At 45.6% G+C, this 24,793-nt stretch overlaps 2 protein-coding genes across 8 annotated transcripts; one reads left to right on the forward strand and one right to left on the reverse strand.

The window, feature by feature from the left end:
- The first annotated feature begins 1,840 nt into the window (after positions 1-1,840).
- On the forward strand, positions 1,841-7,531 carry LOC125554756 (nucleolin-like). Its single transcript, XM_048718191.1, has 14 exons — positions 1,841-1,969; positions 2,723-3,009; positions 3,136-3,257; positions 3,350-3,478; positions 3,650-4,560; positions 4,691-4,780; positions 4,866-5,108; positions 5,552-5,776; positions 5,896-6,007; positions 6,093-6,269; positions 6,362-6,537; positions 6,625-6,772; positions 6,857-6,969; positions 7,061-7,531. The coding sequence occupies exons 1-14, from the start codon at positions 1,841-1,843 to the stop codon at positions 7,130-7,132; spliced, it is 2,934 nt and encodes a 977-aa protein (XP_048574148.1). The 3' UTR covers positions 7,133-7,531.
- A 1,099-nt stretch (positions 7,532-8,630) lies between these two features.
- Positions 8,631-12,575, reverse strand: LOC125551680 (luc7-like protein 3). Of its 7 annotated transcripts, none has more exons than XR_007303020.1 (7): positions 12,206-12,575; positions 12,042-12,117; positions 11,700-11,900; positions 11,144-11,353; positions 10,682-11,045; positions 10,527-10,595; positions 10,389-10,455 (listed from the first exon to the last, which is right to left on the reverse strand). XR_007303020.1 is itself a non-coding variant. In XM_048714964.1 (6 exons), the coding sequence occupies exons 1-5, from the start codon at positions 12,415-12,417 to the stop codon at positions 10,710-10,712; spliced, it is 1,035 nt and encodes a 344-aa protein (XP_048570921.1). In that variant the 5' UTR covers positions 12,418-12,574; the 3' UTR covers positions 8,631-8,863; positions 10,682-10,709. The 7 variants fall into 7 exon arrangements, 4 of the variants coding, with proteins under 4 accessions (XP_048570921.1, XP_048570920.1, XP_048570919.1 ...); XR_007303019.1 differs by having other exon boundaries at positions 10,527-10,592; positions 12,206-12,574; XM_048714964.1 differs by lacking the exons at positions 10,389-10,455; positions 10,527-10,595 and adding an exon at positions 8,631-8,863 and having other exon boundaries at positions 12,206-12,574.
- Between the last annotated feature and the right edge of the window lie 12,218 nt (positions 12,576-24,793).

Genomic DNA, 24,793 nt, shown 5'->3' on the forward strand with positions numbered 1-24,793 from the left:
TGATCTATTCCAGCCGTGTGCGGTGCCCCCCTCCACCATAATCCACCTCGATTATATCGTAGCGGTGCTTAGGCGAAGCCCTGCATCGGTAGCATCATCATCACCGTCATCACGCCGTCGTGCCGACGAAACTCTCCCATGAAGCTCTGCTGGATCGGAGTTCGTGGGACGTCATCGAGCTGAACGTGTGCTGAACTCGGAGGTGCCGTGCGTTCGGTACTTGGATCGGTCGGATCGTGAAGACGTATGACTACATCAACCGCGTTGTGCTAACGCTTCCGCTTTCGGTCTACGAGGGTACGTGGACGCACTCTCCCCTCTCGTTGCTATGCATCACCATGATCCTGTGTGTTCGTAGGATTTTTTTGAAATTACTACGTTCCCCAACATTTTCATATTCAGAAGTCGCGAGGCAAGCTTGTTTATCAAAAAACAGGCGGTGGAGAAGGCATCGCTCCAGAACCTAAACGGAACGGAGGCATGAGCTAGCAAAGTAAGTTCAGTTTCTACAAGATGACGATGCTTACGTTCAGCGGTTCCATCCTGCTGATGTGTATGAGGACAAGACACACGGTGAGAAATCCCAAGTTTGTTGAAAAATGTGTTGAGGTTGTGATATTCACCCCCCAGTCGGATTGAACATGAATAATTTTATGCTTAAGGAGACGCTCAACGTGTGCTTGAAACTGAATAAAGACATCAAACACATCAGATTTTTGCTTAATAAGATAAAGCCAAGTGAACCGGCTATAAGCATCAATGAAACTGACATAATAATTGTGGCCATTAACAGACGTTTGGGCATGACCCCATACATCAGAAAACACAAGCTAAAGAGGATGTTCCACAACACGACTAGACTCTGAAAACGGAAGTTGATGACTCTTGCCTGCTGACAGGCATCACAAATAGTTTCAGCAGTTTTATTGGACACAACTAGTAGTTCATGACGATGTAGCACATGACAAACTATAGGAGCAGCAGGGTGACCAAGGCGTGCATGCCAATGTGTAGGTGACACACGAACACCGCTGAACGCCTGAGGAGAAGACTGCATAGGAGATGTGGGCGGCGCGTCAAGTGCATATAAACCATGGCGAAGACGGCCACTAAGCAGAACGGCCCTCGTGTCCCGATCCTTGATAAAGAAACGAAAAGGGTGAAACTCAGCAAGGACATTATTATCACGAGTAAGTTGAGGGACAGACAACTAACTACGTGTAGCAGTGGGAACTCGAAGAATATTGGAAAGATGTTGTTTTCGAAAGTTGTGTGCAAGAAGTGAGGCCTGGGCAACATGGAAGATGCGCATACCTGCTCCATTGGCGGTGTGCACCTGATCATGACCGCGATATGGTTCCTGAGTGGAGAGCTTGGCCATCTTGTTGGTGAGGTGGTTCGTGGCTCCCGTGTCCATATACCATGTAGGATCAATGGAGTAGGACGGAGTGCGCCCATGTTCATGACTTGCCACCGCAACAGCCTATTTTTCATTCCCTTTGCCATTATTGCCCAGGCCGAGGAAATCTTGCTTGTAGCATCGATGACAATGGGAGGCGATGTGGCGCTCAATGCCACACAGCTGACAGGCCTGCTGAGCACCGCAACAGGGATAACAAGCCACCGGCCTGGCACCGCCAGTGATGGATGGCGCAGCGCCCCGCGGAGCCTGCGGGGATGAGGCCGGCTTCCCACCAAGTGGCGACGGCTTCTGTGGCTTACCGCGGGTCGCGGCATTGGCAGAGACGAAGCTCGGAGAGGCACGACGCGCTTTGATGCGCTGTTCACGACCAATAAGACGCGTATAGAGCTCTCGTGGCGGAAGTGGAGCCTCACGACCATGGATATTCTCGATGAGATTGTCATAATCATCATCAAGGTCATTGAGCACGTGGGTGCTGAATTCCTCATCTCCAAGCGGTTGGCCGATCGAGGCCAAGGTGTCAGCGAGACCGGGCATCTTGGTGAAGTACTCAGTGATGGTTAGGCCGCCGAGTTTAGTCTTCCCCAACTCGGTGCGTATAGCATGAGCACTCGTCATAGATTGTGAGGCGAAGCTGCTGTGAAGCGCCGACCAGGCATCCCGAGACGTCGCGGCGAAGATGACCAGCAACAACACGCTCGGAGTGAGCGATGACTGGATAGCGGAGAGGATTGCCTGATCCTGGGCCACCCACATGTGATACGCCGGATGATACGGCGGCGGACAAGGGTTGGAGCCATCAACGTATCCCTCCAGGTAGCGGCTTCGGAGGAGAGGTAGCACCTGAGCCCGCCATGACAAGTAATTATTCGGCGTAAGCTTCACTGGAAGGAGGTGCGAGAAGTAAAACGACGACGGCGCCGCCGTATGATCCGCATGAGCCTGTGCCGGTGGTGCGTAGCAACCCGTCAAAGGATCCGTCTCCGGGTGAGGGGCGATTGCCAGAGGCGCGCTATCATATGGTGACGAAGGATGGGCGCTGGGGGCAGCTGAACCATGACCCGAACCAGTCGGGGCACCGGGAGGCATAGGAGGTGTAGCCCCGTAGGGCAGTAAGGACGGCGGCACCACATAGGACTAGGATGCGACGGCGGCACCACATGTAGCCATTTTTTATTATTTAAGAAGGAAGTTGAAGATGAAGAAAGGGGAGAAGGAAAGAAAAGGGTTAAGGGTCTGTGTGTGTGGCGCCACCTCACCCATCCATCTCCATCTCTTTCATTTAGAAATTTAGAATAGAAAGAATGTAGGTGGGGTGGGGGAGGTGGAAAAAGAGAAGAAGCAAGCAAGGAAGGAAAGAAATCCCCAACTCGAAACTCCTTCCTTCATCAGATTTGCTCCCCTCCCCACCCAAATCTGTCTGTCCCAACTCCCAACCCTAACCAAACCCCCAACTCCACTCCTTCATCACCCAAGAAGCATGGCGCCGGCGGCCGGTCGCGGCCGAGGACGAGGACGGGCCCGGGGACGCGGCCGCGGCCGTGGGCGCGGACGAGCGGCCAAGACCCCGCCGCCTCCCGCCGCAGGTGCTTCCTTTCTTCCCTCCTCTCTGGTGGGCGCGCGCGCTCTCTCTGTCTCTGTTTCTCGCTGTCTAACCAAGCAATCCCCTTCCTTGCTTGCTTGGCTTCCCGCCCGCCCGCCCGAGCCCGCAGAACCCGCGCCGAGGAGGCTCCCGACGCCGCCCAGCAGGAGCACGAGCAGGAGCAGGAGCAGGAGCAGGAGCAGGATCAGGAGCACGAACAGGAGCAGGAGCAGCTCACCCACAACACCCAAGGTAGTTGCCCTTGTTCCTCTTTCCTCCGCCCTACCTAAATAAAAAGTTTTCGACTTTCCTTCTCACTGCCCGTCTCCTCTTCTTCTTTCCAGATGCCGCCCCCTCTGCCTCTGCCTCTGCCTCTGCCTCTGCCTCTGCTTTTGCGGGGCGGGAGACGATTGAGATCTCTGACTCGACAGAGGCATCCCCTCAACACTGCGCCTCCTCGCCAGACATATATAGTAAGTACACTACCTACTCTAACTCTAATCTTACTCTATATCTATATCTATATATATATAGAGAGAGAGAGAAGATGTTTCCTTTCCTTTCCACTACTGTACATACTCCCCCATTCGACCTTGTATTGTAATGGATAATGGAATGTCATGTCATGTCATGATGCCATCAAGGCTCAACCACAGTCCACCAGCACATCAAGGAGGAGGAGCCAACCTCAATCACAGTCGATGAGCCGAGTGAGGCCGACGTGCCGTCTCCTACCAATGATGATGAGCAGCAGCAGAAAATGGAGGTGGAGGCTGGAGAGCCTCATGATATGTTGTTGTCCGTAGAGCAAGAAGAAGCGCAAGGAAATAATAACCAGGAGGATGCAGCGCCCGATGCGAACAAGCAAGCGGTACAGAGCAAAGAAGCGGAGGTGATAGAGCAGGAGGGTGGAAAAGCCGATGACGATGATGTAGCGGTAAAGACTGCTGCAACTCATGATGCACAAAATAAGCAAGACAGCCAACCTAACCCACTCCACCAGGGACAAATGCTTGCTGCAACTCATGATGATAATTCAGAAAATAAGCACCCACTCCACCAACAACAGATGGATGCTCAGCAGGAAGAGGAGGAGGAGGATCCTCAAGAGGTCATCTTCGACGACTCTGTCTCCGTGGGTGAAGGGCAGGCCGCATCTGAGATCAAACAAGGAGACGACCTTGCTAAGGCCACGGAGGACGACGACGACGGGCAGGCTGCAGCTGAGAGCAAACAGGAAGAGCACCGTGCTAGGGCGTCGGAGGAGCACGGCCAGGCTGCAGGTGAGGTCAAACAGCAAGAGGACGAGCGCAAGGTTATGTCAGACATGGCCAAGAACAGGCAGCGCAAAAAGGAGCTAGAGATCTTTGTGGGAGGGCTGGACCGTGAAGCCGTCGAGGAGGATATTAGGAAGGTGTTTGCGCACGTCGGTCATGTTGTGGAGGTCCGTCTCCACAAGGATCTCTCCACCAACAAGAACAAGGGCTTTGCGTTCGTCAGGTTTGCAAACAAACACCAGGTGGCTCGCGCGCTTGCTGAGGTGAAGAATCCTATGGTAATACCTCAGCTCCCCTGACACTATTACTTTGAAAAACAAATGTTAAGATACAGTGTTCTGTGATGCGATGTCCGATTGTTTGTGGGATGTGTGACACATGTTTAATTTATTTTTTCTTCTGCTGCAGATACATGGCAAACGTTGTGCCGTTGCCGCTAGCGAGGACAACGACACACTCTTCTTGGGCAATATTTGCAATACATGGACAAAGGAAGCTGTAAGTTTTCCTTAAATAATATGCGCAATCACGAGCTTGCCTGTTAATAAGTAAATTTTGCTAATTCTGCGCCTTTCTTTTTCAGATTAAGAAGAGGCTGCTTGACTATGGAGTTGAAGGAGTTCAAAGCTTAACTCTTGTTCCTGATACTCAAAACGAAGGCCAGAGCCGTGGTTTTGCATTTCTCGAGTTTTCTTGCCACGCGGATGCGATGCTTGCATTCAAGAGGCTGCAGCAACCAGATGCTCTGTTTGGTCATCCTGAGAGAACTGCAAAAGTTGCTTTTGCAGAGCCAATAAAAGAAGCAGATGCAGAAGTTATGGCTCAGGTGCTTAACTACTTTTACTATCTACTTTTTTTATTGATGGTGTTAGTGAATTAAATGACATAAGTAGAAAGATGCCGTTGTACTTGCAGTAATAGTTTTAATACTAACTATTGGTTAGCTATTTGTAGTTTATGATTTATCCAGGAGTTATGGTTTGCAATGATGCTCATATTTGGCTGCTTGTTACTACAATTTAGATAATTTAAATTTTACATCAGACTGAGATGAGATGTCTTCTATGACCATATGATTACCACATATATTTGTGCATTATACACTTTTCTTGGTGTCCTCACTTTGTTACATATGGGTATTGTGGTGGAAAAAAAACAAAAACAAAATCCTATTTGCACATTTGGAATGTTCTCAATTATTTGGTTTTCATGTCCAACCATTGCAAGTCTATGATTTGTCATGTCGTTGACTACTTTTTCATGCTGCAGGTCAAATCAGTTTTTATTGATGGGCTTCCACCATACTGGGATGAAGAGCGTGTTAAAAACCGATTCAAAGCTTATGGTTTGATAGAACGAGTTGTGCTTGCTCGCAATATGTCTAGTGCTAAAAGAAACGATTTTGGATTTGTCAACTTCTCAACCCATGAGGAGGCTCTTGCTTGTATTGAAGCCACCAACAACACCGAGCTGGGTGATGTTGGAAAAGCAAAGGTATTTTTCTGGTTTGGAATGGTACCGTCTTTGTTTTCATGTATACCAAACAATGTGCTCACATGTCCTTGTGTAGATGCTTATAAGTGATAGATAATTTTGGTGTTTTTTTAACTTAGCTAAAAGTAAGGGTTAGACTTTCAAACCCTCTACCTAAAAGTCAGGCTGTGAAAGGTGAAATGAGTGGCGGGTTTCGAATTGGACATCCTGGATCTGGTTTTAACAGGCCTGGTAAGTAACTGTGCTCCCTCCCGAATTCCTCTACTGCTTGTGTTGTTATATGAGGATTTGTTTGTTGACTTCTATGGCTGTGCAGGTAGAGGTTTTAATAGGGGAAGAGCTGCCCCTCGCCGGGAAGGTTTCCATGGTGATAGGGGTTTCAATAATCACACTCCTGTTCGTGGTGGGAGATTTAATTCTGCATACAGTAACAACAGTTTTGAAGCTTCGCCCTCTGATTTCCGAGCCAGGCAGGCTCCTCCTGCCTTTCAAGGTGGGCTTCCTATTGCGATTCAGAAACACAAATTTACTGCTTCAACCTTTTGAGCTCATTTTTACACTGCTGACTAATATTCGGCTTCGCAGGGGGTTCCTCAGGAAGGCAGCATGATTTGTTTGATAGAGGACAGGGGAGAGGATATCATCATCCACCTAGAGGGCCAACATTTGAGCCCGAGGGTGATTTTGGTAGACCCTTTGGTGAAAACCCATATCTCTATGAAGATGTTCGGCATGGTGCTAAGAGGCCATATTCTCACATGGTTTGTTACAATATTGTATTGCTATGTTAAGTGCTAAGTAATTAATTCTCTGTACCATCTGCACTGAACTTACTTTTTATATGATAGGAACCCGGTCCTCCTGGATACTTTGAGCATGGTGGTCCTCCTCGTGTGCGCCCTCGCTTTGACCATTACGAGCAGCCACCATTTCCTGGAGGGAACCGTTTTGGTCATTATGACCAGCCACCATTTCCTGGAGGTGACCGCCACAGAGGTTGTAATCCTATGCTGTAACCATTTTGCTATGCCCCTTTGATCTTATTTTGTGATAGTTTCTCATTGTATATTGCCATTGCAGACTCTTTTGGGACGAGGGGTGGTTATTCACGTGATCATCACTATGGCCCTGCTCCTGGTCATGCCCCGCCCCCTGCCCATGCCCATGCCCATGCCCCTCCCCCTGCCCCAGCTGTAAGTATAATATACCTTGGTGAAGTTTGGTTATCCATCTGTCTATTTGTCTAATTTTCTGGCCTTTGCTTTTGTCTACCATGTAATGCAGCAATATGGTAGGGGTGCATTCCAACCACACCATAGAGGCGGGCATTCTGGAGGCGGTTATTACCACCACTAGGTGGTATCACAGTATGTCTCTTGTCAGCTGGTGTGACTTTCTCTTACTGGTCTTGTTTGATATTTGCAATGATCATGCGGCACTAACATCGGTTTACATGCAGACATCAGGTGGTGCCGTGTGACACTAGTGTTTGGTTTGGTAGTGACTAGTGAGAAACATATTGCCGCTTATTTAGCTACTAGTACTCGCAAGTCAGTTGGTTGTTAGTTATCTTTCAAAGTACCGTTCGTTGTCGCAGACCAATAATTAACTGTCCTTGTTAAAGGACATGTTTGGGGTCATGAATCTGTTGTGAGGATATTGGTGGATGATGTTATAGAACTAGAGGCATGACATGGACCGACCTCTCTGTATTTGATTAGATAACATTATGGATTATGGATTTTAGACAGTTTATGTGGCTTTGCGGAGAATTGCCTGAGATTGTTGATGTTGGTCTTGAGGTCAATGGGGATATGAGACTGTTGTTTGGTAAGATATTTGATTCTTGTCTTGGGGATATTTGGTGTACATGTTGTGATTATATAGTGGATGGATGATGCATGCAGTAACTAGCATTCACATGAGGCTGCAGTTTATGGTGTCACAATTGTTGGAGTTGGTCAAGTAGACTTGTTTTGTCGAGGTTCATTGGCTGGCTATTTTAGCACTTGGGTCCAAATTTGGTCATATTTATGAGGTGCTCATTGGGGGACATGATGACAGAATTTCAGCATGGATCAACAAGTTGTTTTGGTGTTATATAAGAGATTGGTTCTGGTTGGTTCAATTATGAGTTGGATTTTGGGTTGTTGATGGTTGCATACGGAAACTTTTAGGCTTTGGTGTTTCTGGTACGTCAAGGAGTAGGAATCAGTGACTGATTTTGGCCCCTAACTTGATTTCCTTGTCTTGGTAATTTGCTAACGTGCGAAAATTACTGGAGCATCTTCATGAGGCAGGTAAGAAAAGCCCTCCAGCATGTTCGTCTAGAGGCGGCGTGCTGCATTCTTGGGGCGATGAAGGCATTCTTGGTGTATGCATAGCAGCATTTGAAGATGGATGTTTTGTTTGTACATTTGACCACTCTTGTGTTTTTAGATACATTCCCAGATGTTTTTTTTGTTTTTTGAAACTCCGTGCACACATGTTTTGAATGTGATGATAATTATAATTGCTTACTCCCTCTTGATGCGAATAAGTCTGGCATGAAAATTTAGGTCATCGATTTAACTAGTCGAGCATGCATAATTAATATGCCATAAAAATCACTCCCTCCATTTCAAAATAACTATCTCAATTTTGCACTCTCATTTTGGGACGGAGGGAGTATGTTTCAATCTCATTTGATAATGAATCAAGAGACATAATTTTTATGGCTCACAATACATGTTTGGATAGTCAGATCTAGGACCTAAAAAACCATATGACCAAATTATATTTCACACCCAGGGCAGGTATTCGTTGGTTGGAACAAAAGGTGTGGTAGAAACAAGTGCAAAGGTACCGATTCTGCATTTCATATTTGAACCAAATACAGCCAGAAAATTTGCATCAGGTGGTTGGAACAAAACGTTTCAAGTCCGCTCAAAGCTCAAATTCAACTCTCAACCATCGAGCGACGCCCAAAAGGGTGATTCTGTAATTGAAATCTAACATTCATCTCCGTGGCATGCACCGGCCAACAACACACTGGAATTCATTCTTCTGGTTGATGTACCAAACAAGTCCCAAGTTGACCATCCAATCCTGTATTTAAAGATTGATTGATGATGAATACTACTAATGACCATCATATATCACAAGATAAGATAGACCATGCTCGTCTCTTGATAAACAACAACAAGAAGAAGAAAACACACAAGATCTGTATTGTATCGGCCATGCAAATTGGCTGGGTATATCCAAAAATGTTGTTGTTACCTCTTGTTCTTCTGCCAAAAAATCACTCTTCCAGGTCCCCTCCTTACCCAGCCATGTATCTATGTCAATTTCAATTATTAAACATGCAAGACAGACAGAGGTTACGTGTTACCTGCACTGCACTGCCTACTAGGATGATATGATAGTGCTATCATCATCTCAAGACGTTCAGCTCTATCGCACAACAATTTTTCAGTTCCTAGACTGAAAGAAATCCCAATGTCGGCCATCCTCATGTTTTAACAATTGTACGATACACCTACTGCAGATACTAGTCAATGTCATCTCTTAAAATCTGTCGACAAGAAATGCCTGGCGGTGCAAATTAAATCTTGTACAAGACTGGGCCTTCAGAAACCTTGCATATACCCTATAATGTTAACCTGAATTTTCCAGGTCCTGAACAAACCAACCTTGCATATATCATCATCAGTTTAACATGCAAGACAGAGGTTACGGGTTACCTGCCTACTGTTTCTTCCAGGTCCTACCCAACCCTGTACGATAGTAATTTTCATCATATCACACCTAATAATCCTCGTGTTTAACGATTGTACCATACACCTACTGCAGATACTAGTCAATGTCATTTCTTAAAATCTGTCAAGAAGAAATGCCTGGCGCAGTACACAAAATCTGTACTGGCAGTGCAAATTAAATCTTGTACGTACAAGACTAGGCATTCAGAAACCGCTCTACTATAATGTTACCTGAATTTTCCAGGTCCCACCCAACCTTCCATACGTCATCAATTCAGCATGCAAGACAGGTTACGGGTTACCTGCTTACTGTTCTTCCAGGTCGTATCATCAACCATTTTAACATGCAAGACAGAGGTGACGGATTACCTTCCTACTGTTTCTTCCAGGTCCGGTCCGAATCAGCCTTGTATATATCATCAATCATTTTAACATGTATAAGACGGAGGTTACGGGTTACCTTCCTACTGTTCTCCCAGGTCGTATCATCAACCATTTTAACATGTAGTATAAGATGGAGGTTACGGGTTACCTTCCTACTGTTCTCCCAGGTCGTATCATCAACCATTTTAACATGTAGTATAAGATGGAGGTTACGGGTTACCTTCCTACTGTTCTCCCAGGTCGTATCATCAACCATTTTAACATGTAGTATAAGATGGAGGTTACGGGTTACCTTCCTACTGTTTCTTCCAGGTCCGGTCCGACCCAACCTTGTATATATCATCAATCATTTTAACATGTATAAGATGGAGGTTACCTGTCTAGTGTTTCTTCCAGGTCCTAACCAAACCTTGTATGTCATCAATCAATCAATCATTTTAACATGTAAGACAGACAGAGGTTACGGAATACCTGCCTAGGATAGGATAGGATGATAGTATCATCATACGGCTTTCAGCTCTTATCATATCAAACAACATTTTCTCAGTTCCTAGACTGGAAACACAATCTCAGAGTGCACGTAAGATGTAATAAACACAGAAATATTGCCAAGAAACAGATGGTACCTTCCTCTGTTTTTTATCCTCTCTATAATAAAAGGAAGACCATAGGGGTATGGTTTCAACAAAGAGCTGCTAGAGCAGAGTAAGGTTTAAATTTAATCATGACAACACTCAGACATTGTGACTGAATGAATAAGCAAAGGAGCATAATGGTCTACCTCATGAGTCTCATATAACTTGAAATGATTAATAACCATGCCTGCCTGGAGACCGGGACCTGCTCCTCACCCTCCCCGGGTCTCCTCTTCTTGAAAAATCACCACCGTTCCTATCTCTGGGCCTCGCCCTTTCAGAATCCCTGCGGCTGTTATAGGAACCGCCTCTATAGTCTGACCCTCTACCTCCCTGCTCATAGGGCCTCTCTCTGTCACGGCTTCCTCGCTCATAGTAGCGGTCACGGTCATGCTCCCTGGATCTCTCCCTATAGTCGTCGCGGTGGCCTCTGTTATGGTATCCTCTCTCCCGGTTCTGACGCTCCTCTGCTTCCTTCTCCCTTGCAAGCTTCTCCGCTTCTTTCGCAGCCTGAAAAAGCAACTATCATCAGAACTTGGTGTGCGTGATGAACCAAACAAAAAAGAAAACATTGTTCTGTTTTGGCGCAACCACTAGTTACAACTGACCTTGTATTCGGCGAGGAATTCCCTGACCAGACCATAACCAATGTGCTGTTTGCCGGTGACATGGGACTGCGTCCTCTCAAGGACGTCGTTGGTGACGAGAAAGGAGCCGCACTGCTCACAGAGCTCCATCTTCTTCTCTTGCGGGACCATGGAGAGCTTGGTCTCTATCTGGTGGGTGAGAGCCGACTTCTCGAGGTTGAGAATATCCACCTGCAAGCCAGGAACAGAAGCTTTGGCTGAGGCATCATGTAATTATCGCCAATGGCTAGTAATAATCAGTAAGACGATGTTCCATTCACTGTCCGTGCTAGCCTTGCCAAAGTTGGCCACGCGAATAATTTGGCGTAGGTTTTCACCGCCAGCGATTCTGCAACCCGCGGATGTACAAAGGCTGCCAAAAAATTGGCGTGGATCCGACTTTTTGGTGTCTAGTATCGAAAGCACGCCAACGCCAATTAATTAATTGGTAGGGCAGCCCCAGGCTTGAATCCAATCCAAACAGACCCTAAGTAAGATTAGTAAACACAAAGAGAAGGCCAGAGGGTCTGTGCAGTACCTTCCTCATGAGCGCAGTGGCCTCGTCGATCTTGCCGGTGTCGCCGAGCTGCTCAATCTGCTCGAGCAGCTTCTTGATCTTGTCTTCGAGAATGGCGAGCTGCTCGACCTTCTCGGCATGGGCGGCGGGGGGCGGCACCTCCACGACGTCCTGCGCAAGCCTGTCGCGGCCGCGCCTGATCTTCTTATCCAGGTCCTGGACCTGCAGCAGCAGCAGCAGCAGAAAGAAAGAGATATATGTTGGAATCTGGATAGATAATTCAACCACAAAACATATGTAGATGCAAAATCTGTGTGTGCGTGCGGGGGGAAGAGCAAGAGGAAGAGGAAGAAGGAAACAGACCAGCCTCTCGCAGCGGTGGGCGAGGTCAGCCTCGAATTTGGGGAGGACGGCGGCGTAGCGGGGGGAGGACTCGAAGCTGCATACAAACATTCATCGATTTGGTTAGGATTAGGATTTTGTTAGCGGGGGGATGAAGATGAATCGGAAGAAATCTAGATAAAAACCTTTGCTTTAGGGCCGGGTCGTGGATCTTTGGGCATACTCCGAGGTTGCTCTTGGTGTTGATGAAGAGGTCGTGGGGGCAGAAGCGGGCCATGTAGGGGGCGCACACGTCGGGGTCGTCCCACGCCACCTCCCGGTGCTCCTTCTTCTCCTCCTCCGTCAGGTCCCGCGACGACCCCATCAGCGCGTCCAGCAGAGCACGCTGCGCGTCCATCTCTATCGCTTCTCTTCGATTCGATTCGACCACGCCGCGCCGGCCGCTCCAATCCAATCGAGGGATCTCCGGCCACAAACCCTAACCCTCGGCGGCGGCGGCGGTGTGAGATGTCTGGGGAAGGCACGAGAGCCAGAGGAAGAAATACACCAGAGAGAGAGAGAAAAGTGCAGGCCGGCCATTGGATTTCTTGGATAATTGTTATTTGGGCCCAAATCTCAATGAAATTTCAGGTTCCAAGTCCAATTACCCAATTTGTTGTTGTATTTATTACTCCAACTCTTCTACTATAGGATTTTCATCTGGTTTTAGTTATCTCTATCTACTCCTAATAGACGAGTTGGTGAATAGTCTCCGCGGTTTATTTTCTCTGTAATTTTTTTTTCCGTCTCTCCTCCCACCACCCCTCCCACCCTGGTCCATCGGTTTATTTTTCTCTTCACTCTTTATTACAACCAGCACTTTCCTAACGTATAACAAATCACGGATCTAACTTTCTTAAATTATGCAAATCAATCGATTCCTTTTATTGGTTCAATTTGTTTTAGGAAACAAATACAGATTTTCAAAAAACAAATAATACATTTTAATCTAACTTTCTTAACTTATCTAAATCAATCGATTTCTCTTATTAGTGAAATTTGTTTTATGAAACAAATAACAGACACGTCACAACTTTCCTTCCAATAAATAGTTTCTTAACATTTGCAAACTTTCCTAATCAGACACGTCACAAACGGGCAGGTACTGATATCACGTTACCAAACAATAAAACCCCATTTGCATAGAAATCAGTTCAAAAATCCTAACTTTCCTAAATTTTTACATTTCCTTGATAACAACCAATATTTCCTATCTTTTCCACTTGCTGAAGGAAATCACCCCTCCATCGATATTAGCACTTTTTTGGAATGAGATCTCTGGGTTATGATTTTTTTGCGATTCTTTCCAATTGTGACCTCTCCTTCCACTCCGACTCCTTCTTGCATAAACACCTCCACCACAGCCAGGTGACACCACCCCAGACCTCCCGCCTCTCCACACCTTCTCCGCCACCTCCTTCTCGTACTCCATTAACAATCCCTCCGCCACATTTGTCCACGGCGGTGTCGAGGGCATGGCGCAGCAGCGTACCGGCGGTAGAGCAGCGCATAGCAGCAGGAAGCAGCACGCAGCAGGCGAGGCAAGCGGCCGACGGTGGAGCGCATAGATGCGGCCGGCGTGGCTGAGGGGGCGGCCGGTAGAAGATGGCCACGACTGGAGGCGGCGCGAGGCAGGGGCGCGACAGCGGGGCGAGCGAAGGGATAGGCGGCAGCAGGTGGGGCGAGCGTAGCCAGCGAGAGTGTGGCGCGTGGCCAGGGTGTGTGTCGCGCGGGGCACAGTGGTGCGATGGCTGCGGCGAGCGCGACGGCAGCGGCGGGCGCGACCGACGCGGTGTAGCACGGGCGTGGGCATGGAGAGGGAGTGGCCCCGCGGGCGCGGAAGAAGAGCGGCAGGATCAGGCATGGGCGTGCATAGGAGCGGGCATGTGCCACGGGGTCAATCCGAGGAGCTCGGTGGCTACCCCTGCAATGGCCATGGCGGACGGCGGTTCTCGGCCACGACGAAATACCTAACGAGAGCAAACGAGAGGGGAAACAGGGGAAAGGCAAGAGGAGATCATGGCGGTGTCAATGGCGCCCTAGGGGAAGACATGGGAGCTCGGGGCGACGCGGATCGAACGGCAATGTCGCGGTGGCCCAAGGTTGAGGAAGACGGCAGCGACGTCGATGCAGGGGTGATGAACATGATCTCGTTGGCGCAGACGAAGTAGCGAAGGCGTTCGGACCTCCTCGACAAGATCCTAGCCCGCAGGGAGGGCAGTGGCCGTGTGGACGGGGTTGGTCATGGTGGCCATGGCGTCTGACTTCGTCCAGATCGACGGGATCGAGCGAGCGAGGAGGAGAAGTGGATTCGGGAGGGGGCGTCGAGGAGGAGTGAGGCCATGGGGGCAGGGAAGGCATGGCGTCACCCTTATCCATTCCCTTTCGATGCCAGCGAGGTGGTCAGGCGGGAGTCCGGCTCTGTAGCGACGCGGCTCGGGGAACATGAGAAGACGACCGCGCGTGGACTCAACAGCTGAGCCGGTTCGGTGGCAAGGCCCGGGGGGCAGGGCGAATCCCTTTTACATCGCCCTTTTGGTTTTTCAATGTTATTCTAATCTGTTTTCTCCTTTAACACCGTTTCTATTTATTTATCAACTAAATGATCTCTACTCTAATGTCTCAAGTTGGTAGTCTCCGGTCCAGGTTTATTTTCGTCCCACCTCCCCTGGTTTTTTTTCGTCATCCCTCCCACCTCCCAATTTCTTGTAGGTGTTTCTCAAGGTGGAGACAAACATATTAGTCAAGACATTAGGATCCTCATTGATGTTTTATCTCTCGTGCACTTATTTTGTTTGCTCCAATTCTATTATTATTTCTCACGGAGTGTAGATGAGGTGTAAGCATGTGCAATGTAGTTCCTTTTCTACATTATGGTGATTGTTTCTTCTTTTGGTAACCCAACTAACGGATGGTAAATCAAATCTTCAAATACCAAAAACCAAACGACAAGGCAAACAATCAATTCACGTATCACAATCAGATTCTTCTTTAGTACCCAGCTTAACTCACGGATGGTAATCAAATCTCCAAACAAAAGGAAACATCACCGTCGTTTTACCTCTCGCCAATGTTACATAAAAATAACGCTGAGAAATTTAGATGTATTGTTTGTCATGGAGCCTGTGCTGGCCGGATTACATGAAATTAATTCCCTCAGTTGTGGTGGCAAATATAATACACATAATCCATATTTTTATGCACTAGCGCGTGTGTGTGTGAAATAGATGAATTATGGTCCCGTACCCACTAAGATGGATATGTGTGTGTGTTAGAGAGACAGAGAGGGAGAGGGGGAGAGAGAGTGAGGAAGAGGGAGGAAGAGGGTGTGTGTGTGAGAATTTGATGGTAAAAAAGGTCGTCAATGTCACTTAATATGTATGAGAATATTAAATGTAATATTAACATAATTGATATTGAACTTTAAAGTTAATGTGGCCCCGTTGCAACGCACGGGCGTTCTTCTAGTCATATATATATATATATTATTATACACATACTGGACTACAGCGTGAATAATTTAACCTCTCTCCTTACGTCTGCGGCAGCCTGGGCTCTCATCCCCTCCATGCTTCAACGACGAGCCTATGGATCCGACCCCCCTTCCGCCTCTCACTCTGGCTAGGAGATGGATTCGGGCGCCTCGTCTCCGGGCCAGTAGTTTAGCTTAGGATTTTTTTCCTTAAAGGTGTGACGCTCGGGTTGGAGATGACGCTTCATCTTCGAGTTGGTCTTTCAAACTTCAATCTTGAGTTTGTTCACCGGGGCGGAATCAACAAAGCTTCGACGTAGATTCGTGTCATCTCCTTCAGGAAGCGAGAGTGTCGTATGGGTGCAACGGAGAGATTTGATGGTAAGCAAAAACTTACCGGTTGTCATAAACAAGGCCGGGTCAGCTTCAATAAAAGGTGCGGCAACAATGGCTCGTCCTAACGATGAGAGAGAGAGAGAGAGATTGTTGGTGGCCCATGTACTGAATGTACTTTTTAGAGTTAATTACACACGGGGTACCAAAACTTGTGTGGCGGTACTAAAATCATACCTAAACTAAAAAAACCCATAAAAGTGGTACATTATTTTTTAATAAGGACTCAATAAGGTCCAAATCATATCCAAAGTAGCCACACGCCACGTATGCCGGGAAAAGCCTCCTAAGATATATGCTAATTAACCCATGTGTTTTTATGCGGAAAGCCCCCTAAGATATATGCTAATTAACCCATGTCACTCCTCTCTATTTTATCCCAGTTCGCAAATCCCCTTCTCCAAATCCCTAGCCCAACTCCCGATGGCACACCAACTTCTCGTGTGCACACCATGGACGGAGGGGAGAGGATGGGGCGCTCTACTGGGTCATCGTCAATGGCAAGCTCTCATTGTGCACCTATGAGTGGCGAGATCCGTGACAGGAATGGCGGCGTCAACCAAGCCAGCGGCACCGATGGTGACATGGCTAGCAAATGGAGAATGACCTCAATGCTTCATTTTGAGCCTTTCCGCTTTTGCTGATGCCAGTCACCAAATGTAAGCGGGTGAAAATGGGTCATGTGAAATTGCCCAAGATGATAGCTAGGGTAGAATCGTGTGGGTGCGAAATGAAGCCGGTTCTTAGAATGTGCAATGAAGGCTTTGATGCAGACCAACGATTTCAGAGTTGTCCATATGAGGTACTAAATTAGGTTTTTTTGGTTTCACTAAATTTTGCATTGTCTAAAATTTTGACTGAATGTGCTTTTGCCATTTAAAATTATAGGGATTTCACTCCTGTGGGTACTTGAGGTGTATCGATCAAGAGTGACTGGGAAAAGCAAGGCTTGTGATTCACAAGCCTGCAGATGACAACAAGAAGCTGCAAAAGGCTCTATTTTAGAAGGATTGGGATGAAGCAAGAGAGGAATCAACAGAATGAGTAGAGCAACAGAAGGGGGAAAATATATTTATTTGTAATATATTGTGGTGTATGCAAGTGTTGTCCATGACAGACCAGGTCCACTCCGAGTAAAATATGTAGGAGCTCTCCCAGGGCTGCATTCCCTGGGAACTTAGTATCTCTAAGTGACATATGCATATAACTCCTCTTTTCCCTCTTGCGACTGCGATGACCACAACACTCATCCCCGCGTGCCACTCGGACTGGGAGAGGGATCCAGGTGCCTCGTCACCGGTCAGTAGTCTAGGTTAGGAGAGTGTGTCTACGTACCCTCGTATACCGAAAGTGTAAGTGTTTAGTAACGCGGTTGATGTAGTCGAACGTCTTCGCGATCCAACCGATCCAAGCATCAAACATACGGCACCTCCGCGTTCAACACACATTCAACTCGATGATGTCCCTCGATCTCTTGATCTAGTTGGGGCCGAGGGAGAGTTTCGTCAGCACGACGGCGTGGCGGCGTGATGATGAAGTTACCAGCGCAAGGCTTTGCCTAAGCACTACAACGATATGACCGAGGTGTGTAACTGTGGAGGGGGCACCACACACGGCTAAGAGAAGACTTGGTGTGCCCCCTCCCATGTATATAAAGGAAGGGGAAGAGGAGGCCGGCCCAAGGGGGGCGCACCATAGGGGGGAGTCCTACTTGGACTCCCGGTCCAAGTAGGATTCGCCCCCCCTTTCCTAGTCCAACTAGGAGTAGAAGGGAAGGAGGAAGAGAAGAGAAGGAAGGAGGGAGGCGCCACCCCCTCTAGTCCAATTCGGACCAGCCATGAGAGGGGGGGGGGCGCGGCCACCCCTTGAGGCCCTTATCTCCTTTCCCCTAAAGCCCATTAAGGCCCACTACTTCCCCGGGGGGTTCCGGTAACCTCCCGGTACTCCGGAAAATACCCGAAACACTTCGGAACCATTCCAGTGTCCGAATATAACCTTCCAATATATTGATCTCTACCTCTCGACCATTTCAAGACTCCTCGTCATGTCCGTGATCTCATCCGGGACTCTGAACAAACTTTGGTCATCAAATCACATAACTCATAATACAAATTGTCCTCGAACGTTAAGCGTGCGGACCCTACGGGTTCGAGAATTATGTATACATGACCGAGACACATCTCCGGTCAATAACCAATAGCAGAACCTGGATGCTCATATTGGCTCCTACATATTCTACGAAGATTTTTATCGGTCAAATCGCATAACAACACACGTTGTTCCCTTTGTCATCGGTATGTTACTTGCCCGAGATTTGATTGTCGTATCATTATACCTAGTTCAATCTCGTCATCGGCAAGTCTCTTTACTTGTTCCGTAATGCATCATCCTGTAACTAACTCATTAGTCACATTGTTTGCAAGGCTTATAGTGATGTGCATTACCGAGAGGGCCCAGAGATACCTCTTCGATACATGGAGTGACAAATCCTAATCTCGATCTATGCCAACTCAACAAACACCATCGGAGACACCTATAGAGCATCTTTATAATCACCCAGTTACGTTGTGACGTTCGATAGCACACAAGGTGTCCCTCCGATATTCGGGAGTTACATAATCTCATAGTCAAAGGAACATGTATAAGTCATGGAGAAAGCAATAACAATAAAACTAGACGATCATTATGCTAAGCTAATGGATGGGTCTTGTCTATCACATCATTCTCTAATGATGTGATCCCGTTCATCAAATAACAACACATATCTATGGTTAGGAAACTTAACCATCTTTGATTAATGAGCTAGTCTAGTAGAGGAATATTAGGGACACTTTGTTTATCTATGTATTCACACATCTACTAAGTTTCCGGTTAATACAATTCTAGCATGAATAATAAACATTTATCATGATATAAGGAAATATAACTAACAACTTTATTATTGCCTCTAGGGTATATTTCCTTCAGTCTCCCACTTGCACTAGAGTCAATAATCTAGATTACAATGTAATGATTCTAACACCCATGGAGTCTTGGTGCTGATCATGTTTTGCTCGTGAGAGAGCTTAGTCAATGGGTCTGCAACATTCAGATCCGTATGTATCTTGCAAATCTCTATGTCTCCCTCCTTGACTTGATCGCGGATGGAATTGAAGCGTCTCTTGATGTGCTTGGTTCTCTTGTGAAATCTGGATTCCTTCGCCAAGGCAATTGCTCCAGTATTGTCACAAAAGATTTTCATTGGACCCGATGCACTAGGTATTACACCTAGATCGGATATGAACTCCTTCATCCAGACTCCTTCATTTGCTGCTTCCGAAGCAGCTATGTACTCCGCTTCACACATAGATCCTGCCACGATGCTCTGCTTGGAACTGCACCAACTGACAGCTCCACCATTCAATATAAATATGTATCCGGTTTGTGACTTAGAGTCATCCGGATCAGTGTCAAAGCTTGCATCGACGTAACCATTTACGACGAGCTCTTTGTCACCTCCATAAACGAGAAACATATCCTTAGTCCTTTTCAGGTATTTCAGGATGTTCTTGACCGCTGTCCAGTGATCCACTCCTGGATTACTTTGGTACCTCCCTGCTAAACTTATAGCAAGGCACACATCAGGTCTGGTACACAGCATTGCATACATGATAGAACCTATGGCTGAGGCATAGGGAATGACTTTCATTTTCTCTCTATCTTCTGCAGTGGTCGGGCATTGAGTCTGACTCAACTTCACACCTTGTAACACAGGCAAGAACCCTTTCTTTGACTGATCCATTTTGAACTTCTTCAAAACTTTATCAAGGTATGTGCTTTGTGAAAGTCCAATTAAGCGTCTTGATCTATCTCTATAGATCTTGATGCCTAATATATAAGCAGCTTCACCGAGGTCTTCATTGAAAAATTCTTATTCAAGTATCCTTTTATGCTATCCAGAAATTCTGTATTATTTATCAACAATATGTCATCCACATATAATATTAGAAATGCTACGGAGCTCCCACTCACTTTCTTGTAAATACAGCTTCTCCAAAAGTCTGTATAAAACCATATGCTTTGATCACACTATCAAAGCGTATATTCCAACTCCGAGAGGCTTGCACCAGTCCATAAATGGATCGCTGGAGCTTGCACACTTTGTTAGCACCTTTTGGATCGACAAAACCTTCTGGTTGCATCATATACAACTCTTCTTTAAGATATCCATAAGGAATGCAGTTTTGACATCCATTTGCCAAATTTCATAATCATAAAATGCGGCAATTGCTAACATGATTCAACAGACTTAAGCATCGCTACGGGTGAGAAGGTCTCATCGTAGTCAACTCCTTGAACTTGTCGAAAACCTTTCTACAAGTCGAGCTTTGTAGACAGTAACATTACCGTCAGCGTCAGTCTTCTTCTTGAAGATCCATTTATTCTCTATTGCTTGCCGATCATCGGGCAAGTCAACCAAAGTCCATACTTTGTTCTCATGCATGGATCCCATCTCAGATTTCATGGCCTCAAGCCATTTTGGAATCTGGGCTCATCATCGCTTCCTCATAGTTCGTAGGTTCGTCATGGTCAAGTAACATGACCTCCAGAACAGGATTACCGTACCACTCTGGTGCGGACCTATACTCTGGTTGACCTACGAGGTTCGGTAGTAACTTGATCAGAGTTTCATGATCATCATCATTAGCTTCCTCACTGATTGGTGTAGGAATCACTGGAACTGATTTCTGTGATGAACTACTTTCCAATAAGGGAGAGGTACAATTACCTCATCAAGTTCTACTTTCCTCCCACTCACTTCTTTCGAGAGAAACTCCTTCTCTAGAAAGGATCCATTCTAGCAACGAATATCTCTTCGGATCTGTGATAGAAGTGTACCTGCTACCTCTTGAGCATGCGTTGGTTTTCCCTTGAAGAGGAAAGGGTGATGCAGCACAGTAGCGTAAGTATTTCCCTCAGTTTTTGAGAACCAAGGTATCAATCCAGTAGGAGGTAACACACAAGTCACCTAGTACCTATGCACAAACAATCAAGAAACATGCAACCAACGCGATAAAGGGGTTGTCAATCCCTTCACGGCCACTTGCAAAAGTGAGATCTGATAAAGATAATAAGATAAATATTTTTGGTATATTTTTGTTGTATAGATTGGAAAGTAAAGATTGCAAAATAATAAAACGAGATGCGATGTAAATAAAAGAGATGCAATATAATAAGAAAGAGACCCGGGGGCCATAGGTTTCACTAGTGGCTTCTCTCGAGATAGCATAAATTACGGTGGGTGGACAAATTACTGCCGAGCAATTGATAGAAGAGCGCATAATTATGAGAATATCTAGACAATGATTATGATTATAGGCATCACGTCTGTGTCAAGTAGATCGAAATGATTCTGCATCTACTACTATTACTCCACACAACGACCGCTATCCAGCATGGATCTAGAGTATTAAGTTCATAAGAACAGAGTAACGCATTAGGCAAGATGACATGATGTTGAGGGATATACTCAAGCAATATGATATAATCCCCATCTTTTTATCCTCGATGGCAACAATACAATACGTGCCTTGCTACCCCTACTGTCATTGGGAAAGGACACCGCAAGATTGAACCCAAAGCTAAGCACTTCTCGCATTGCAAGAAAGATTAATCTAGTAGGCCAAACTAAACTGATAATTCTAAGAGACTTGCAAAGATAACAAATCATGCATATAAGAATTCAGAGAAGAACCAAATAATATTCATAGATAATCTTGATCATAAATCCACAATTCATCGGATCTCGGCAAACACACCGCAAAAGAGTATTACATCGAATAGATCTCCATGAACATCGAGGAGAACTTTGTATTGAGAATCAAAGAGAGAGAAGAAGCCATCAAGCTAATAACTATGGACCCGAAGGTCTATGGGAAACTACTCACGCTTCATCGGAGAGTCTATGGTGTTGATGTAGAAGCCCTCCGTGATTGATTCCCCCTCCGGCAGATCACCGGAAAATGCCCTAGACGGGATCTCATGGGTACAGAAGGTTGCGGTGGTGGAAAAATGGTTTCGTGGCTCTGCCGGATGATTTTACGGTATAAGAGTATATATAGGCGAAAGAAGTATGTCGGTGGAGCTTTGTGGGGCCCACGAGGGTGGGGGCGCGCCTACCCCCTAGGCGCGCCCTCCTGCCTCGTGGCCGCCTCGCGGACTTCCAGACTTCCACTCCAATTCTCCTGGATTGCATTTGTTCCAAGAAAGATCCTTGCGAAGGTTTCGTTCCATTTGGATTCCGTTTGATATTCCTTTTCTGCGAAACACTAAAATAGGCAAAAAAAACATAAACTGGCACTGGGCTTCCGGTTAATAGGTTAGTCCGAAAAATAATATAAAAGAGCATATTAAAGCCCATTAAACATCCAAAACAGATAATATAATAGTATGGAACAATCAAAAATTATAGATAAATTGGAGACGTATCAGCATCCCCAAGCTTAATTCCTGCTCGTCCTCGAGTAGGTAAATGATAAAAAACATAATTTTTGATGTGGAATGCTACCTAGCATAATTATCAATGTAATTTTCTTTATTGTGGCATGAATGTTTAGATCCGAAAAATTCAAGACATAAGTTTAATATTGACATAAAAATAATAATACTTCAAGCATACTAATAAAGTAATCATGTCTTCTCAAAATAACATGGCCAAAGAAAGTTATCCATACAAAATCATATAATCTGGCTATGCTCTATCTTCATCACACAAAATATTTAAATCATGCACAACCCCGATGACAAGCCAAGCAATTATTTCATACTTTTGATGTTCTCAAACGTTTTCAATCTTCACGCAATACATGAGCGTGAGCCATGGACATAGCACTATAGGTGGAATAGAATGGTGGTTGTGGAGAAGACATAAACGAGAAGTTAGTCTCACATCAACTATGCGTATCAACGGGCTATGGAGATGCCCATCAATAGATATCAATGTGAGTTAGTAGGGATTGCCATGCAACGGATGCACTAGAGCTATAAGTGTATGAAAGCTCAACAAGAAACTAAGTGGCTGTGCATCCAACTTGCTTGCTCACGAAGACCTAGGGCATTTTGAGGAAGCCCATCAATGGAATATACAAGCCAAGTTCTATAATGAAAAATTCCCACTAGTATATGAAAGTGACAACATAGGAGACTCTCTATCATGAAGATCATGGTGCTACTTTTAAGCACAAGTGTGGTAAAAGGATAGTAGCATTGCCCCTTCTCTCTTTTTCTCTGATTTTTTATTTGGGCCTTTCTCTTTTTTATGGACTCTTTTTTTCGTCCAGAGTCTCATCCCGACTTGTGGGGGAATCATAGTCTCCATCATCCTTTCCTCACTGGGACAATGCTCTAAAAAGGAAGATCATCACACTTTTATTTACTTACAACTCAAGAATTACAACTCGATACTTAGAACAAAATATGACTATATGTGAATGCCTTCGGCGGTGTACCGGGATGTGCAATGAATCAAGAGTGACATGTATGAAAGAATTATGAATGGTGGCTTTGCCACAAATACTATGTCAACTACATGATCATGCTAAGCAATATGACAATGATGGATGTGTCATGATGAACTGGATGATGGAAAGTTGCATGGCAATATATCTCGGAATGGCTATGGAAATGCCATAATAGGTAGGTATGGTGGCTGTTTTGAGGAAGGTAAATGATGGGTTTATGATACCGGCGAAAGTTGCACGGTACTAGAGAGGCTAGCAATGGTGGAAGGGTGAGAGTGCGTATCATCCATGGACTCAACATTAGTCATACAGAATTCACATACTTATTGCAAAAATCTATTAGTTATTGAAATGAAGTACTACGCGCATGCTCCTAGGGGGATAGATTGGTAGGAAAAGACCATCGCTCATCCCCGACCGCCACTCATAAAGAAGACAATCAATAAATAAATCATGCTCCGACTTCATCACTTAACGTTTCACCTTACGTGCATGGTACGGGAATCACAAACTTTAACACAAGTATCTCTCAAATTCACAACTACTCAACTAGCATGACTCTAATATCACCATCTTCATATCTCAAAACAATCATAAAGAATCAAACTTCTCATAGTATTCAATGCACTTTATATGAAAGTTTTTATTATACCCATCTTGGATGCCCATCATATTAGGACTAATTTTATAACCAAAGAAAATTACCATGCTGTTCTAAAGGACTCTCAAAATAATATAAGTGAAGCATGAGAGATCAATAATTTCAATAAAATAAAACCACCACCGTGCTCTAAAAAGATATAAGTGAAGCACTAGAGCAAAATTATCTAGCTCAAGAGATATAAGTGAAGCACACAGAGTATTCTAATAAATTCCGATTCATGCGTGTCTCTCCCAAAAGGTGTGTACAGCAAGGATGATTGTGGTAAACTAAAAAGAAAATAATAAAATCATGCAAGACGCTCCAAGAAAAACACATATCATGTGGTGAATAAAAATATAGCCTCAAGTAAAGTTACCGATAGACGAAGACGAAAGAGGGGATGCCTTCCAGGGCATCCCCAATCTTAGGCTTTTGGTTGTCCTTGAATTTTACCTGGGGTACCTTGGGCATCCCCAAGCTTAGGCTCTTGCCACTCCTTGTTCCAAAATCCATCAAATCTTTACCCCAAAACCTGAAACTTCACAACACAAAACTTCAACAAAAAATCTCATGAGCTCCGTTAGTATAAGAAAATAAATCACCACTTTAAGGTACTGTAATGAACTCATTCTTTATTTATATTGGTGTTAAACCTACTGTATTCCAAATTTTCTATAGTTCATACCCCCCGATACTAGCCATAGATTCCTCAAAATAAGCAAACAAC

Source organism: Triticum urartu, chromosome 4 (assembly GCF_003073215.2).
Source record: "Triticum urartu cultivar G1812 chromosome 4, Tu2.1, whole genome shotgun sequence".
Classification (NCBI taxonomy): Eukaryota; Viridiplantae; Streptophyta; class Magnoliopsida; order Poales; family Poaceae; genus Triticum; species Triticum urartu.

What these genes read in the sequence shown, in the direction of transcription:
- LOC125554756 (XM_048718191.1), top strand. Translation starts at nt 1,841, where the DNA reads ATGGATATTCTCGATGAGATTGTCATAATCATCATCAAGGTCATTGAG. An exon ending in GCTCACCCACAACACCCAAG is followed by an intron (nt 3,258 to 3,349) that starts GTAGTTGCCCTT and finishes TCTTCTTTCCAG; the next exon opens with ATGCCGCCCCCTCTGCCTCT. An exon ending in TGGAGGTGACCGCCACAGAG is followed by an intron (nt 6,773 to 6,856) that starts GTTGTAATCCTA and finishes TTGCCATTGCAG; the next exon opens with ACTCTTTTGGGACGAGGGGT.
- LOC125551680 (XM_048714964.1), bottom strand. Translation starts at nt 12,417, where the DNA reads ATGGACGCGCAGCGTGCTCTGCTGGACGCGCTGATGGGGTCGTCGCGG. An exon ending in CCCACCGCTGCGAGAGGCTG is followed by an intron (nt 11,901 to 12,041) that starts GTCTGTTTCCTT and finishes CTGCTGCTGCAG; the next exon opens with GTCCAGGACCTGGATAAGAA. An exon ending in AATTCCTCGCCGAATACAAG is followed by an intron (nt 11,046 to 11,143) that starts GTCAGTTGTAAC and finishes TTGCTTTTTCAG; the next exon opens with GCTGCGAAAGAAGCGGAGAA.